General features: G+C 41.9%; 1 protein-coding gene across 5 annotated transcripts in view; it reads right to left on the bottom strand.

The window, feature by feature from the left end:
* The window catches only part of PDE7B (phosphodiesterase 7B), a 277,534-nt gene that overhangs the window by 51,839 nt on the left and 210,360 nt on the right, over window positions 1–15,335 (bottom strand). For 4 of the 5 annotated variants that reach the window (XR_006289612.1, XM_027820564.3, XM_007058062.4 and 1 more), the window contains one exon: window positions 3,604–3,687. The exons of the other annotated variant lie outside the window; for it this stretch is intronic. Coding sequence is in view for 3 of the 4 variants with exons in the window: in XM_027820564.3 (XP_027676365.1) it covers window positions 3,604–3,687 (84 nt within the window). In the remaining variant the exon portion in view is untranslated. The remainder of the gene's footprint in view (window positions 1–3,603; window positions 3,688–15,335) is intronic. 5 annotated transcript variants of the gene reach the window in all.

Here is a 15,335-nt window from a genome sequence, read left to right as displayed (position 1 = left end):
CAAGTGTGTGCTTAACTCAGGTTAACTAACCTGCTTTAGCTGTCTTGGGTTAAAACAGCAGTGAAGACATGGCAATTCAGGCCCACACCAGCTCAAGTTAGGGTCCATATGGGAACATGGCGATGAACTCAAGCTGCAAACCCGAGTTAAAAAACTGAGTTGCCATGTCTTCACTGCTATTTTAACCCGAGACAGCGAACGCGGTTAGCTAATCTGAGTTAAGACCACACCTTTGCAGTGTAGACATACCCAATAACTAATTTGAGATTAAAGAGAAACAACAAAGAAAGAACAAGTCTAAAGTCACCATGAGAGAGAATATCCTGACTTGCTCTGTAACATTTAGCATCTGAAATGAAACAAAAATGACTGCTGCTATATAAACTAGCAGGGCAACTCCTCTGAATTTGAAGATGCAACATACAGAAAGACACCTCTTTTTTAAATTACATAGGGTAGCCACACATGCTAGAAAAGTCAGGCTGAGTTCCTTATTCCTTGAGCCATCACAGCAATACTGTTCTCTGTGGTGACCCCCTCCATTGATGCATGCTGGACCTTCCTGGATTGGAAGAATGAATCATCAGGATTTCGTTGAAGGACCCCCACCCCGGCAAGAAAACCTACCTTCAACAGAAAAGTTCAAAAAGACAATTTGAAAAGGTTTTTTTGGGGGGGTGGAGGGCGTGGGGGGCAGGAGAGTTTCATGGGACTACTAAATAAAGAAATAAAATTGAAAACAAAAATGAAATACTTCAGGCAGAGTCAAATGTGAACGTTTATTCACTTCTGTCACTGCATGAATAAAAGCTGGGACAATGGAATTTGTTCAGCAGCTGGTGTTCTTGTAAACTGGTTTATAACCAAGGACAGGTGAACTGGGTCTGATTAAACGAGTTTCAGCTGAGAATTCTGAGAAGTAAGTTTGGGGCTCTGTGACGTTATTGACATAATCTGGGACTGTATAGATCATCATTGCAACCAAGGTCCTGTAGTGGCACCAAATCTTATATAAAGGGGGTCAAATGAGGTGTCTAAGACAAGGTTATGGTTTGCTGATTATGATTATGCTGTCTATATGTGTGTATCATTTTGTAGTTGAAGTTATGAATATTGGCTCTATACTGTCTGTATTTCAAATTTATGCTATGCTTCTGGGTGACACCCCAGACAAGTTGGTGTCAGCTCTGCCTTGCCTGCTTGATGGCCCATTAAGAACCATCAGTTCACAGCTGACCCATTGAGAGAAGGCAGACATGCCTTGCGACTCAGCAAGGCATGCAGGGACATGCCTATGGATAGAACTCTGAGGTTTTTCCAGGCCATGTGCTGGATAGCTTGTCTTTGGGACAAAGAAAGAAAGACCACATGGCAAGAGAATATAAAAAGCTGCTGCAGCTCCTCCATCTGGTCTTCAATCCGGCTTCATACCTCTGGAGGAACTTTGCTACACTGAAGCTTTGAACCAAGGACCCCAGCTGTGGATGTTCTCCAGAGACTTGATTTGAACCTGCAGTTTATTCCATCACTGCTGCAAGCCGGAACCAAGAACTTTGCCATTACTGTATGTAATTGATTCCATTTAACCAATTCTAGCTCTCATCTATATTTCTTTCCTTTTATGAATAAACCTTTAGATTTTAGATTCTAAAGGATTGGCTACAGCGTGATTTGTGGGTAACATCTGATTTGTATATTGACCTGGGTCTGGGGCTTGATCCTTTGGGATCGAGAGAACCTTTTTTCTTTTACTGGGGTACTGGTTTTCATAACCATTTATCCCCATAATGAGTGGCACTGGTGGAGATACTGGGAAACTGGAGTTTCTAAGAGAATTGCTTGTGTTACTTGTGGTTAGCCAGTGGGGCGAGACCAAAGTCTGCTCTGTTTGGCTAGTTTGGTTTGCCTTAGGGGTGGAAAGACCCCAGCTTTGGGCTGTAACTGCCCTGCTTTAAGCAATTTGTCCTGAAATGGCACTCTCAGTTGGGTCTCGCCAGAACCAGCATCTTGAACATACTTTTCAAAAAAATGTAAGTACCTCTCCCTCCCTCCCAAGTGCCCTTTTGTACCCCTATTTTTTGCTCTTCCTTGCCTTGTGAGTACAGCTAAGTTTCTAACTCATTCCTACAGCTGGATTTCTAACTCTGTCTGTTCTTTCCCAGTACTTTGCTACTCCCCAGACCTGATTCAAGTTCTCTTCCACTACAGAGCCCATCTCTTTAATGATATTGCAAGGGTCTCATCCTCTGGTTGGTCTGGGCAACTTTCTGGATTTGTCTCATCTCCTATGTCTCCCTAGCTCAGAGTTACACCCAACATTCTGATGGACTTCTGACCTCAGCACTACCTCTAGTCTACAAGATTTGGCAGCAGTTGGTCTGAGCTAACCGTGGAGGCAGCAGAAAATAGATAATGATTCCAAAACTAAAATCTTTACCAGACTGTAGCAGCATTGCCAGCTTCCATAAATGCCAGCACATCAGAGGTCTGAGTTTTCCCCTCTTCCTACTTCCCTTCTTTTCTTCCTGAACTTGTTCCAGGCCCACCTATTTTCAGCCCTCCCATTCCTCAGATCCTAGGAGTTCTGGGAAGCAGTTAAGCAAACAGGGCTTAAAGTTTAGTTTTGATAAGTGCTTTTTAATGAAAAATGTAATCAGCAGAGGATTAAAACTTAAATCACTAAGCCGCTGTTGGAGATCGAGTCTATTCTGATGAAGGCTGTTAACAAGTGTTGTTTCAAAAGGTAAAATTCAAATGACTGTGCTATACATAAGATTTATGCCAAGCCCTGCTTGTGTCTGAATGTCAGAGTCGTGTTGTATTCTGTTTGAATACAAAGACCAAAGAATTGTGAGTGAAATTTGTATCTTTAATCATCTTTGCACACTGGGTAACTGGGGTGAAATAACTGGGCATTTCCCAGGAATATCTCTAAAGGAGAGAAGACAGAAAAAGCCCTCTCATAGTTTGGATAAATGGAGAGAGGTCAGGTGAAAAAGAACAGGGCTTTTTTTAGCTGTGTCCTTCATTATTCACAACAACGCTAGATTAATAACTTTAATAAAAATGAGGTTATAGCTATTTTTTTGACAGATGCTCACTATAGGCCTGATCTAAAATCCAAGTCAATGGGAATACTCCATTGAGTTTTGCACTGGGCTCTGACTGTTCGCAAAATTAATGTCACGGTAACCCACTGCTCAGTGTATGTTATGCTTCCCCAAAACCAGAAAGGGTGAGAGGCTGTTAAAGCTCTCAGATGGTGAGTCTGGATCTTTAGGTGCTTTTAACTCTGGAAGTCCCCAGTTCAATCCCTGGGGTTGGCCACGATGGCAGCTATCACACCACTATTAAAGTGCGAATTTATCTGACCAACGGTAAGCAGTATGGACAGTGGTGATTAGTCAAAACATTTCATGCTCAAACTGGGTGGGAACAACAGTATTATGGCACATTCCCCATTGAGCGAACGAGGAAAGCAGGTCATTGAATGTGGTGCAATGATCCTTGGGTCATAGACTTTTAATAACTATTTTGGTTTTTAAATTTCCTTTACAAATCCATTCCCAGTGGGAATTTAGTTGAGGGAGGGGTTGCACTTACTGTTGAGAAGACGGAAGTCTATGAACGGATAGGAACCACGGCGCTCAGAGAGAACCCCTGTCTGACCTCTCACCCGTGCATCTCCTGCAAAACACAACCCCCCACAGATGTTAGAAGGGGTGTCCACCCTTTTGTCTTGTGTAATATTAACCAACCAAATTGATAGCATCACAATCCTCTGTCAGGAAAGCCACGCTTCAAATACCATTTCACATGGCTTCCTCGTAGATCTAGGTAGTGCAGTACAGCTCAATCCTCTGATATGATTGGAATATAGCAGAAAAGATGTAGCCATCCTACTGAACAGCTGCTTATCCAGTGAATAGACTCACATCACTTCAGGAGCATTGCAGGAATCTAGTTTCTTATCCCAGCTATACCAATAGGCTTATAATTGTTATTTCACTGCTGACAGGGTGCTCAGTGTTGTACATGACTCACAGGACAGAGTGTGCTGCCTTAAAGACTTTACAGTCTAAACTACAGAGACACAGGGAGACAGATGCTGCCACCTTTACCAGGATTACCAACCCCCTATGTTCAAAAATCATTCATCAGCCCCCCAAATATAATGAAACTGGTTTAAAAATCATGATATTAAAAAAAATGATTCTTTTCCTTTCCCTTTGTGTTTTTGAGCCTTTAGGGTGCACTCAGCTGATGTTTTCAAGCTTTTCTCTGCAACAATGAAAGTTCAAAATGTTCATTAAAAAAAGTAAGCTGTCATTCTCAAAAAAAAAAAAAATAGAATGACTCCAGGAGCTGAGGCTTTAAGAAAAAAAACTAAATACCACCAGGTTTGGAATAAGATAGTGAGACTAGGCAACACTGCTTTATTCATATTGACAAGTAAGTTATTGTTTCCTCAAGCTGCACCACTGAAATTAATGAGACTACTTGAAAAGTAAAGTACCATTAAGGTTAGGTAGGAGTGGCCAAATCTGTCCTGGAATTGGCAGTTGTGTTGAGGACATAGCTAAATTCCGAGCAGTCTCCCTCTGAGTTTTTAGTTTTCTATGAAGACTACTGAGGGCTATCAGGTAACTCTAAAAAGAATTGGCCTACCTGCTCCTAATGTAACTGTACTAACATATAACATTTTTTAAAAATCTCTGATTGTGAAAACACTTATAGGCTTTTTGATACCTGTTAATTAAGTACAAGTGCACTCAATGGAAGTGCTGAGGAATGGCGAGAAGTCTATCAAGAAACCAGGTATAGGTAGCAGACATACATCCCAGCAAAAAATGTTTAATTCCCTGGGGATAAGCATTGTTTATTGCAAACTGCCAGGTTGTGGTGGTGGTGGTTTGTTTTTAACTCTTTGTCAGGCCTATCATCAATTCACTGCACCTCTGCATCTAACAGCACCTGCTGAGCTAGTGATCAAATTGTGTATAGTGATGTGTCTACCTGCTGGAGATTTTGAGCATGCAGCCGTTGGAGGGGAATGGATTGGTCTGTGTTTGTCCAAATTTCATATTGCTGCCTATGCCCCTCCAGTTCTCTAATCAGGAGTGCTAGCAGACCTGAGTTTCACATGGAGGAAGAGCAGTGATGCTGCAAAATGCATTTGCTAGCTCTCTTGTGTAAGCTTCCAGCTATTTGCCTTCAAGCTGAAAATAAAGCTAAGCAATTGTTCTTCAATTAATACAATTAGTTGGGTTTCATTGCAATCACCTTTTTGTAGCGAAAGGAAGGATCCTGCGAAAACAGGACAGGAAATTTTGACAGCTTAGAGTCAGATCACTGTTCCATCTTCATTGTGTTTCAAAGGGAAACAAACAAGGTGAGGGGAAATAAAAAGAGTTGTTTCTCTTTTATTTTTTGAGGCTGAAGACATAAGATAGCACACGGGAATGTTCACTGTTACAAACAGAAAAAGCTGCATCTTTGTCAGACCCAAAGTCTGGCGGCAGCACTGGCCTCTCCAGGGGAGACATTTCCTGAATGAATCTTCTGCCCACTTGGCATCTTACTTTGTCTCTTTTTAATAAAAAAACAAACAAAAAAAAAACCTGTGCTAGGTAACAGGAGTGTATGGCTTATTACATAACTGTCAGTAAGGGTGGAGATGCCGACAACTTACAGTGCAGACAACTTACAGCTGCTGCTGGAACATCAGCTGCATGACAAGAACCAAAATCTGGCTGCAGTCATGGTGTCAAGGTCCTTTCAAAGTGGGGAGACGGGACACGAGAAGAATTAAGCAGCCGTTACTGAGCTGCTGCTGCGAATGCAGTAAATAAGCAGGAGAAACATTCCTTTTCCAAAAGCTGCTCTTTGAAATGCTGCGGGACTGAATTTCCCCAAGTAGGCAACTCATGTTAGCAAGGTCAGAGAACAGATTGTAGCTATGACACAATGACAAGGCTGCTGCGTGCAACAGCAGCTGGGATGTGCCACTGCATTATTTAGTCTACTTAATACACGGCTCCGTCTGATACTTCACGGATGACAACAATTCCCAGGATGCTAAAAGTGTGCACCCGAGGCAGCATTTCTACAATGGTCGTCTGAGGACTTCCAGTCTTTAAAATACTATTTTACTAAAACTTCAGGTTTTGTACTGCAGCCCATCACTATAGCATCTTGGCAGCTCCCCCCCCCCCGCACACTGTTCTCCGCCCTCAAACGAGCACCTCCTGCCAGCTGCCAAACAGCTGTGGCTGATGGGTGCTAAGCACCCCCTATTTTTTTTCTGGGGGGTGCTTGAGCCCCGGAGCACCCATGGAGTCGGCACCCTATGGTTTGTATTGATGTATTTATTGTTTCTTGCATACTTAGGTTTTATACTCCTTGCTTGCAGCGGTAGCATTATTCATTTTCCCAAAGGACAGCATCCCCTGTATCTCACCCCAGGGAGGCGTCACCTTGGCACCACAAGAAGGAACCCAGGATCCAACCCCTGCAAAAAGAGGGGAGAAGCCACTCCAGGTACCAGAGAGGATGCTTGAACCACACCTTGGGGGAAGGGCTACAATTGCTATCCCCACTTTATAGCAGGGGAGTGGAGGCAACAGAAATAGTCACATACAGAATCCTGCACGGCAAATCAGTGTCAGAGCGAGAAAACTAGACCCCACTTCAGTGAGCTATCCACTGGACCACGCAGTCTCCAAGAGGATAGTTAAAAAAAAAAAAGAATGTCTGTGTCCAAGGACATTAGCAGTAACAATAATCAATTTTTAGTCTTTGTCTTTTTAACAAAAAACATTCAGGTTTGGCTTTTTGGACTTTCAAAGAAAAAACATGAACCTTCCTGGGGAAAATCCAGTGTTAAAGGAAAAAACCCTTTTCATAAACAAAGCTTGACTAAAAATGTTCAGCTAGCTCTGCTTCTCAGCACAGACTCAGTTATCTGAGCCTCAATTAACCAAAAGGTAGTCACATCTCCATATGCCTATGCTTTACCCTCAAAAGTCCCATAGCTGTCCCAGACCTTAACAATGGGCTAGAAATAGTTCACCAGGTTATTCAGCTACTTGAGGCTGCAGTGAATCACAGCACTGGCAACCATTTTCTTTTGTAAGGAATATGTTACTGCTGTTGTCCCTGATGATGGTCACTATATGCACACGCAGAGAACATACATTATGGATGTTCATACAATATATGTTTCTATTATTCTTACACAACTCATAGTCAAAAAGTCAACATTTACCACACAGTGCTATTTAAGCAACTGTTTTGCTCTATAGGTCAAGCTGGAAATCTAAGGTAGTCTAGATACCGTTGTATGGTAAATGGTGAGCACTTTCTCTGAGAGAATATAAATTCATGTGTGCATGGCTATAAAATACAAAAAGCATGGAGAGAGGAAAGGAGTGAATGACAACAGGGGTAACTGAGCTGGAAGGCTTGTCCAAGCCCTCTTTTTATATGGAGAAATGGAGGGTTCTGACTTAGGTGACTGTCGGCAAGAGCCATCAATACGTTTCAGCCAATAGTTTTTGTGGGTAAAATGAAAGAGCTATAAACCTCAATCACTGGCATCACAGGAGCCTAACAGAAAAATATTGAACAAAAGCAGCAGAAGAGCCTTGGGAAAATAGTTCCAAGGACAACACGGGCTTGTATAAAAATATTATACCAACGTGAGCAAACAGCAGACAAGAAATCATCCTTGAGAATCTTTGTCTAAAGGAAGTAGCAGATGTGACTCCACCAAATAACCTGCTTCAGTTATGGCACAACCAGGGCTTGAAAAATTTACCAGGGACTTGCTAGCTGGAGAGCTAAGTAGGCCCACTAGCTAGAGATGAATATGAAAGATTGGGAGGTAGGGGAGAGGAAGAGGAGCGACAATGAGGTCCAGAGGCAATGCTCTGGTAAGAACTTGAGTGCTTTCCCTTCCTCAGCTTCCTTAGCCACTAAGAAGAGGGACAGTGTTGGGAGTTGTACTAGGCTACTTCCCCTACACCTGGCTTAGAATCTCCACCTTTTATATCATCCTCTGGCTGGGAAACTTGAAGCTTCACCTTTTGCCAGCTGCTGCAAAGAGCTTGTCTGTCTCTTCCCCCCACCTGCAGAAACACTTACATATCATAGGAAGGGAGAAGATGTGTGTGTGCGTGTGTCTCTGTTACTCTACCCTTACTTCTGCCTCTCTTTTGGGTGGTCCTTGGTATTTTATAATTCCAGTTCGGGCAGCCCTGCTGCGGCTCAGAGCCTGCCCAAGCAGCAGAATTGTGAAACTGACATGATCTTGCATGTTTCACGGCTGCTTACAGAGTTCTGAACAGCAAGTGTGACAGGCCTGAGCCTTATCATTCTGCTGCCACTCAGCAAAGCTATGAACAGTAAAAGAGGCTCTAGAACTCTGCAGACTTAACGCACCTTTGCAGTGGTTTACATTCTGTTCACGTTCTGAAGGTTTTTATTGCAACAACAAGGACTAGGAACTTCCTACTGGGGGTGGGGGGCGGGGGAGGGATGGGAGTAGTATGCAATCAGATGTATTCTGTGGATTTTATGCCTGCCGCAAAGTACCCACCCCGACTACTGTTGGAGGCATGATGCTAAACTAGGTGACCTGGCTCAGTATGGTAATTCTTGTGTTCCTAAAACTGTAGAAGTTATTTAGCCTTAGAAGATAGGCATTCTGCCACCAGAGTAATGTGGTATCACCAGCGTCACTGCTGTTGTAATCCAGTGGAGCCTGACGGGAGGATGCAAAATTTAGAAACTTTCTCACACATGAATTTAAATCTAGCAAAAATGTTCAGGTCTAAAAAAGTCTAAATGTCAAAAGCTGAAATAATAGTAATAATAACAGTTACACTGCGCTCGTAGCAACGTGTAGTGGGTTGTGTTACCATGGTAACTTTGCAGCTAATGTCTTCCTGCCATAGCACAAAATTCTAAATTGCACCATTAAGAGAAGCCCATTATTAATTAGTTAAATGCTGCTTCTTGACATCTACTCACTTACCTTTATAAAGCCCACTGATGAAACAAATAATGTGCACAATTTTTTTTTTTTTAAAAAACGCATAGCACTGTACATTTTTCAAAGTGATGCACAAACAGTTCACAAACCATTCAGTTTAGGTGGTTAAATCTAATTGTCCTTGTGATGATTTGGCAGACCTGTCTATGTACAATTTTGGAATTCTGTTTGATATTATGAACTCTCTATGTTTATAGCCTCATGGTGGTCTTTCCTGTATTATTGCATCATACTCGTGTTAAGGAGTGGGGGACTGGTGCCTAAGTGTCTGTCTCTGAATGGGGTCATCATTAAGGATCATCAGCAACTGAATATGCCTTACCCCACAGTGGTTCTCAAACTGTGGGTTGCGACCCCCAAAGTGGGTCACAACCCCATTTTAATTAGGTTGCCAGGGCCCATGTTAGACCCGCTGGGGCTCGGGGCTGAAGCTGAAGCCTGCACCCCACCGCCTGGGACTGAAGCTGAAGTCCAAGGGCTTGAGCCTGGGGCAGCAGACCTCTGCTTCCCCTCCCCTCGACCAGAGCTGTGAGGCTCAGGCTCCGGCCCCCTTCTGCCTGGGGTAATGTAGTAATTTTTGGTGCAATGAAGTTTGAGAACTGCAGAACAGTGGAGTGGTTGCAACGCAGGTAAAGTCAGTTCGCTGCAGAGCTGTAGACAATGGCAAAAACAGAGGAGGAGGCACAAAGAACCAGATTGTTTGTGGTGGCTTTTAAAAAACACAGAGACAAGGAGGGGGTGTGTGTAAAAAAAAAAAAAAAAAAAAAAAGGAAGGAAGTTTGGGGCAGGAGTGAGAGGAGACTCCATGAGCTGGAGAAGGGAGGTCCTGGAGAGGGGACCTGGAATCCTGACAGGACACTGACCAAATCCCAAAAGAATACTCAAGAGTGGTGGTGAAACTAAGACAGGGAATTACATACAGATATTTCATATTTTGCATGGAGCTGTATATCTCTTGCACTGTCTAAAGAGTGATGGGTTTAGCAATCCCTCTGCAAGGTCTGTGTCTTACGTGTTTCAACTATCATACATCCCTGAAAGGTTAAACTATAAACCAAAGTACCCATAATGTTGGAGCTCTAGGGAGGATGTGCTTAAACTACTTAGGAGCTTTGTGGGGTTTAGGGCAGCTGGGCTGCAGAGTCCCATTCCCTAGGAATTGTACCAGATGACAGTCTATGTTCAGGAAGTATGCTTGAATCCAAAGAAAGAGACAGTGTCTGGAACCCACTCAGACCCAGGGGAGCTTAAAAGCACACTGATCCAGCTTGTGGGTCCAAAAACAGCAGCCCAATGAACACCCAACAAGGGAGAGCCATACCGGGCCTGTGGAACCCCCAGTTTGCATACGGGGAAGTACGTGATTTGTCCAAGACCACATCGTGTATCAGTGGCAGAACCACAGAGTAGAAGTTAGGAGTTCTGGATTCTGACCTTATTCTCAGTGCATTTGGCTTCACTGCTTCTCTTACAAGCGCCTAAAAGATTCATAGATTCCAAGGTCATATGGGACCACTGCGAACATCTAGTCCAGGGATTCTCATGCTTTTTTTTGCTGGGACCTTTTTTGAAAATATTTCAGCCTGTGACGACCCCCCTCAAAAAGCGACCCCCCCATATGATGCCACCCTTACTTCTGTGCTGCTGCTGGCATCGGTACGGCCTTCAGAGCTGGCACCCAGCCAGGAGCTGCCACTCTCATGATCCTCCCCTTTACAATAGTCTTGTTACCCCCTTTGGGGTTGGGATCCCCAGTCTGAGAAATGCTGAATTCTAGTCTGACCTCTTGCGTGACACAGAGAACAGAACTTTCCCAAAATGATTCCTAGTGCATATCTTTTAGAGAAACATCCAATCTTGATTTAAAAATTGTCAGTGATGGAAAATCTACCATGACCCTTGGTAAATTGATCCAGTGGTTAAAACCATCACCCACATTTATATTAGGACTCAAAAATTATCAGAACTATAACTTCTTATCTTAACTGGCAATTGTCATTCATTCTGCTAATGGGTCAACCTGTACAGCTTCAGTTCAATTAAGAATCTGAGCATCTGAACCTTTATGTAAACCACCCAAAACTCTTGGGCCTGATTATACTCTCACATGGGATTATAAATGTCCGTTGTCTATCGTACCTGGATTTTGTTGTAATTAAAAATGATCAAATCTCCATAAAAATATAATCATGTTTCTTCAACTCCCACTGCTCTTTTTCTTGGCACTGCATAGGACACGCACACAAAAGATTGCCCCGCAGAGCAGATAGTCCTGGCACTAGGGACCTGAAGCACATTATTTTATGGTGCTTCATGAATGAAAAAAAGCAGGAGGCGGAAGCAGCGTTCAAACACTCTACAGCTCTTTACCACTCTTCTCAAGTAACATGTAGAATCCATAGGCAAGGGATCCAAAAGGAGGAGAGCTAACTGGGTAGAACCTGGCAATGCTTCACCTCCTGTTGTAACAATTTCAGTCCCTTATGCTGATATTCTTGCGAAGGAAGTGCACATTTCGACAGGCTCCTCACAGTTATCTGTAGCTCTATTTGATGATGAAATGATGTTCTTTCATGACACTTCCATATTTCCTGGTTTTGGCTGAGCCATCACTACCTCTTTCAGAGTTCTGGTCCTTCTGCTTATCACAGACAAAATCAAAGCATGTTGACTTACCTCCTTTATATATAAGGTAAATCTACACACTTTGATAGATATCTATAGTAACTAGTGCTGGTCAAAAATATTAAAAATACATTGAAAGTTACTGAATTTTATTTGTTTACTGAAAACTGGATTTTTGGTAAATGAAAAATGTCTATAACCATTTCAGTGACATTTTCAATAAACGTTTTGATGAGAAATGTCTCAAATTTTTGTGAATAATATTTAGGACTAGTCAGCAGTTTTTCATATTTTTTTAACAAGATATTTTTTGACCAAAAAAAAAAAAATTACATTCCAAATATTCTGACTAGCTCTAACATTAACCACGCTTTCACTAATGAAGGCAAGGAAGAAATTTTCTCTGTGGCCAGGCTATTCCATAAAGGCCTTGTCTAGAGTTGCTGAAGCAGCTGGTACTGGCCACCGTTGCACAAAGGACACTAGACTAGATCGACCGCTTGTCTTGACCCACTCCGGGCAATTCCTCTATCCAAACGTGTTTAGAGTATCAGAAACAGGTTCTTTTGGAGGCATGAGTGAAAGTTCTTGTTGTGTCTAGTTTTATCCAAAGAGTTAGTCTAGCCCTACTGCCTGAGCCCCAATAGCCATTGCTAGATATGTTAATAGATATACTCATGACTGATACTCTGGAAATACTTGCTGTTTCAAAGTGCAGCGAAATTATAGCTTAGCTTCTCTTTTTATTATTTGCTCATACTTGAGAGATGAACATGAGCTGACTCAAAGGGAAATAACTAGTTACAAATTTCACTAATTAGAATAATGTTGATAAACAAATATAATGAGGTACATGCAGTTGGCAAAGAGTCCCATTTCCCTAGAATTTTGTCCTGCGTTTCCTTTCGGTTGAGATGGCATTCAGAACACTCATATGCCAAGTAGCAGCAGGAACAGCTGCCTTCTGGACAGACTTCCCAAGCAGATGTGTTGGCAACAGTGAGCCCATCAAGTGCTTAAGCAGCTGCCACGTGGTCTCTGATTAGCTTGTTCTCTTGAATATCAATTTATTTCTCAGCCTCTTATTCCAGAAACTGCTCAAAATTGATATTTAAAAGCAAAGGAACAAACAAGACATGCATGAAGTGTTAGGCATAGGTCAAGATCTCTCCCAATTGTAACACATGTCCTTCTCACCACGCTTTCTTTACTATCATCCCTTACCATGGTATGTCTAATTTAGATCTTGGTTGCACCATCTCAGCACAGTTATGAATAGGGAGAAAGTGTGGGGCCATAGCATCCCAAGGGAAGTGAGCAAGCTGCTCTCCTGTTCCCTTCTCTGTGGGTTAATATTCTGCCCCTAGTGTACATGAAGGAAGCTGGGGGAGGCCAAAGGCTCCTTGTCCCTGCCTCATCAACACCATGACCTTGCATGAGAACCTTCAGATTGCAAACTCCTCTGGATAGGACATGCTCATGTTCACATGTCTGTTAAGTGCCATGCATGCCTACGGAACTACATAAATAATAGCCAAAAATTCAAATTGGGGGCCTAAAGTTAGGTCTCATAATCCTTAGGCACCTAACCAAAAGTAGCCTTATTTTTCCCCACAATGTGCTCATCACCTACAACTCTCATTGATGTCATATGCTCAGCTGCCCTACTGTAAATCACCGTGGTATCACAATTAGAGCTAGGCAAAATTTTTCAGCTAAAATGTTTTTCCAGAGAAAAATGCAGATTTGGCGACATTTTTGTGAATTTTTCTTTGTTTTGCAGAATTCTTTTGGCTGGAGGGGCAAGGGAAGAACCATAAAGAAAAAAATACAAAAAGCATTTTTGTTCTGATATTTTCAAAATGTAACGTTTTTATTTTTTGTTTTGGAACTTCCTTCAAATGTATGTTTTAAACAATGAAAATACATTTAAAAACTACTCAAAATGAGACAAAATGTTTCATTTTGAGTTGAATGAAAGGAAAATTTTGTTTGACACAAAATGAAATGTTTTTCAACCTTATGATTTGCTAAAAATTTTGAAAAAATTCATTTTCTGTTCAACTAAAAAAGATTTTTTTACCCTGATATGTCCAAGAACCCAAAAAATCCAACATTCACCCAGCTGTAATCACAATGAACTTGCTAGAAAGCGTCTTTCCCCCTAGGCACCATACATACACTGACTGAGCGCTGCATCTGGAGAATGTAATGTGGGCGTCAATATCAAAAAGTGCCCTGTGCAGGATCATGAACAAAAGAAGGCTGACACTGACAGAAGAAAGGGGAAGTGCTTAAAGGAGAGAAAGGCAGGAGTAGGATGAGAGAAGCCAGAGAAGGACAGAGTCAGAGATTCCTTGGAATAGAGGAAGAAGGGTTGGTGCCTTTGGAGCAATGAGGCATATGAGAGAAAGTGTGCAGAAATAATGAGTATCTGCTTGCTACAGAACTGTAAATGGACAGTAGTATGAAACAAACACATTGCTACTGTGATATTTGACCTAACAATTGCAGATAGATGTGAATTAGAGCTCTAGAACGAAACCCCACTGACTGGGAGTTCAAACCCAGATCAGAATTCTGCAATTGAGGCCCATTTCTGGTATCAACTTTGCCAACACTCATATACTTTGTCAGTGTCAAGAATGCTATTGAAAAGAGAGAGAGAGAGAGAGAGAGGGGGAGAGGGAGAGAGATACACAAACACCCCTAGCCTCCAGGAGAAGAGCAAGAAAGCTTTAAAGGGAAAGCACAGTTATTATTGGCAGTTTAAGCCTGAACTTCACCTCCCTCTGCAACTGGGGGCTGATGTTCCCAGACCTCCAGCAATTGCTAAAGTCTTCTAGGAAAAAGAGGCAAGTTAGCATCTGATATTTCTAATATAACAAATAAGGAGAAAAAATACGGGGGAAGAGAAGAGCAGGGAAAAAACAAACAAACAAAAAACCCCACCCTGAAACTTGCATTTTTATACGTCCTAGAGGAACACTAAAGGATATAAACAATTTTTTTATTTTGTTTTCCCTCTACATTTTACCTTTATTATAGCTCCCTACAGCAGCCAAAGAGCTCTGATTTAGATATTCATTAAATAGACCCTTATCTGTATGATCCAACTCCCCAGCTTCCTCTTCAAATAATATTTTGAAGCAGAAAGAGCGAGACTGGATTTCAATCTTTGTTTTTCACAAACCTCTGTAAATTCCAAAAGAGAATAGCTTCAGGACAGGCCTTTTTTCATGTATGTGTGAAGACAGCACATAAAAAAAGCATTTCCTGACTCACTGTACCCTTGTGCAATCCATACCAAGCAGAGAACTTTTTTTTTTTTTAAACTTTTTTCTTTCAGAATTGCAAGTCATAATAAGGAAAAGCTGTGGGGTTATTGTTTTGAAGAAAAAAGACAAGTTAGCTAGAATAAATCCTCAATAAAACTTAAAGTTATAAGCAACAACAGCAGTTGCTGTTTTTCTAGAGACTTCCTTAACCCTCCTCTAGTATATCTAACAATTACCCATGAGATTTCTATGAGCATGCTAAAAATGAGCTGTAATGGTGGGACGCCAAATACTTATACATGGTAGTCTGGAATGAACTTCGGTTAGGTCAACCAGCTTGAATTTACAATTCTTAAGTAGAGATGTGTGAAACTCAA

This window comes from Chelonia mydas, chromosome 3 (genome assembly GCF_015237465.2).
Source record: "Chelonia mydas isolate rCheMyd1 chromosome 3, rCheMyd1.pri.v2, whole genome shotgun sequence".
Classification (NCBI taxonomy): Eukaryota; Metazoa; Chordata; order Testudines; family Cheloniidae; genus Chelonia; species Chelonia mydas.
Note: the sequence above shows the minus strand (reverse complement) of the source record. Positions and strands in the feature narration are given on the sequence as shown.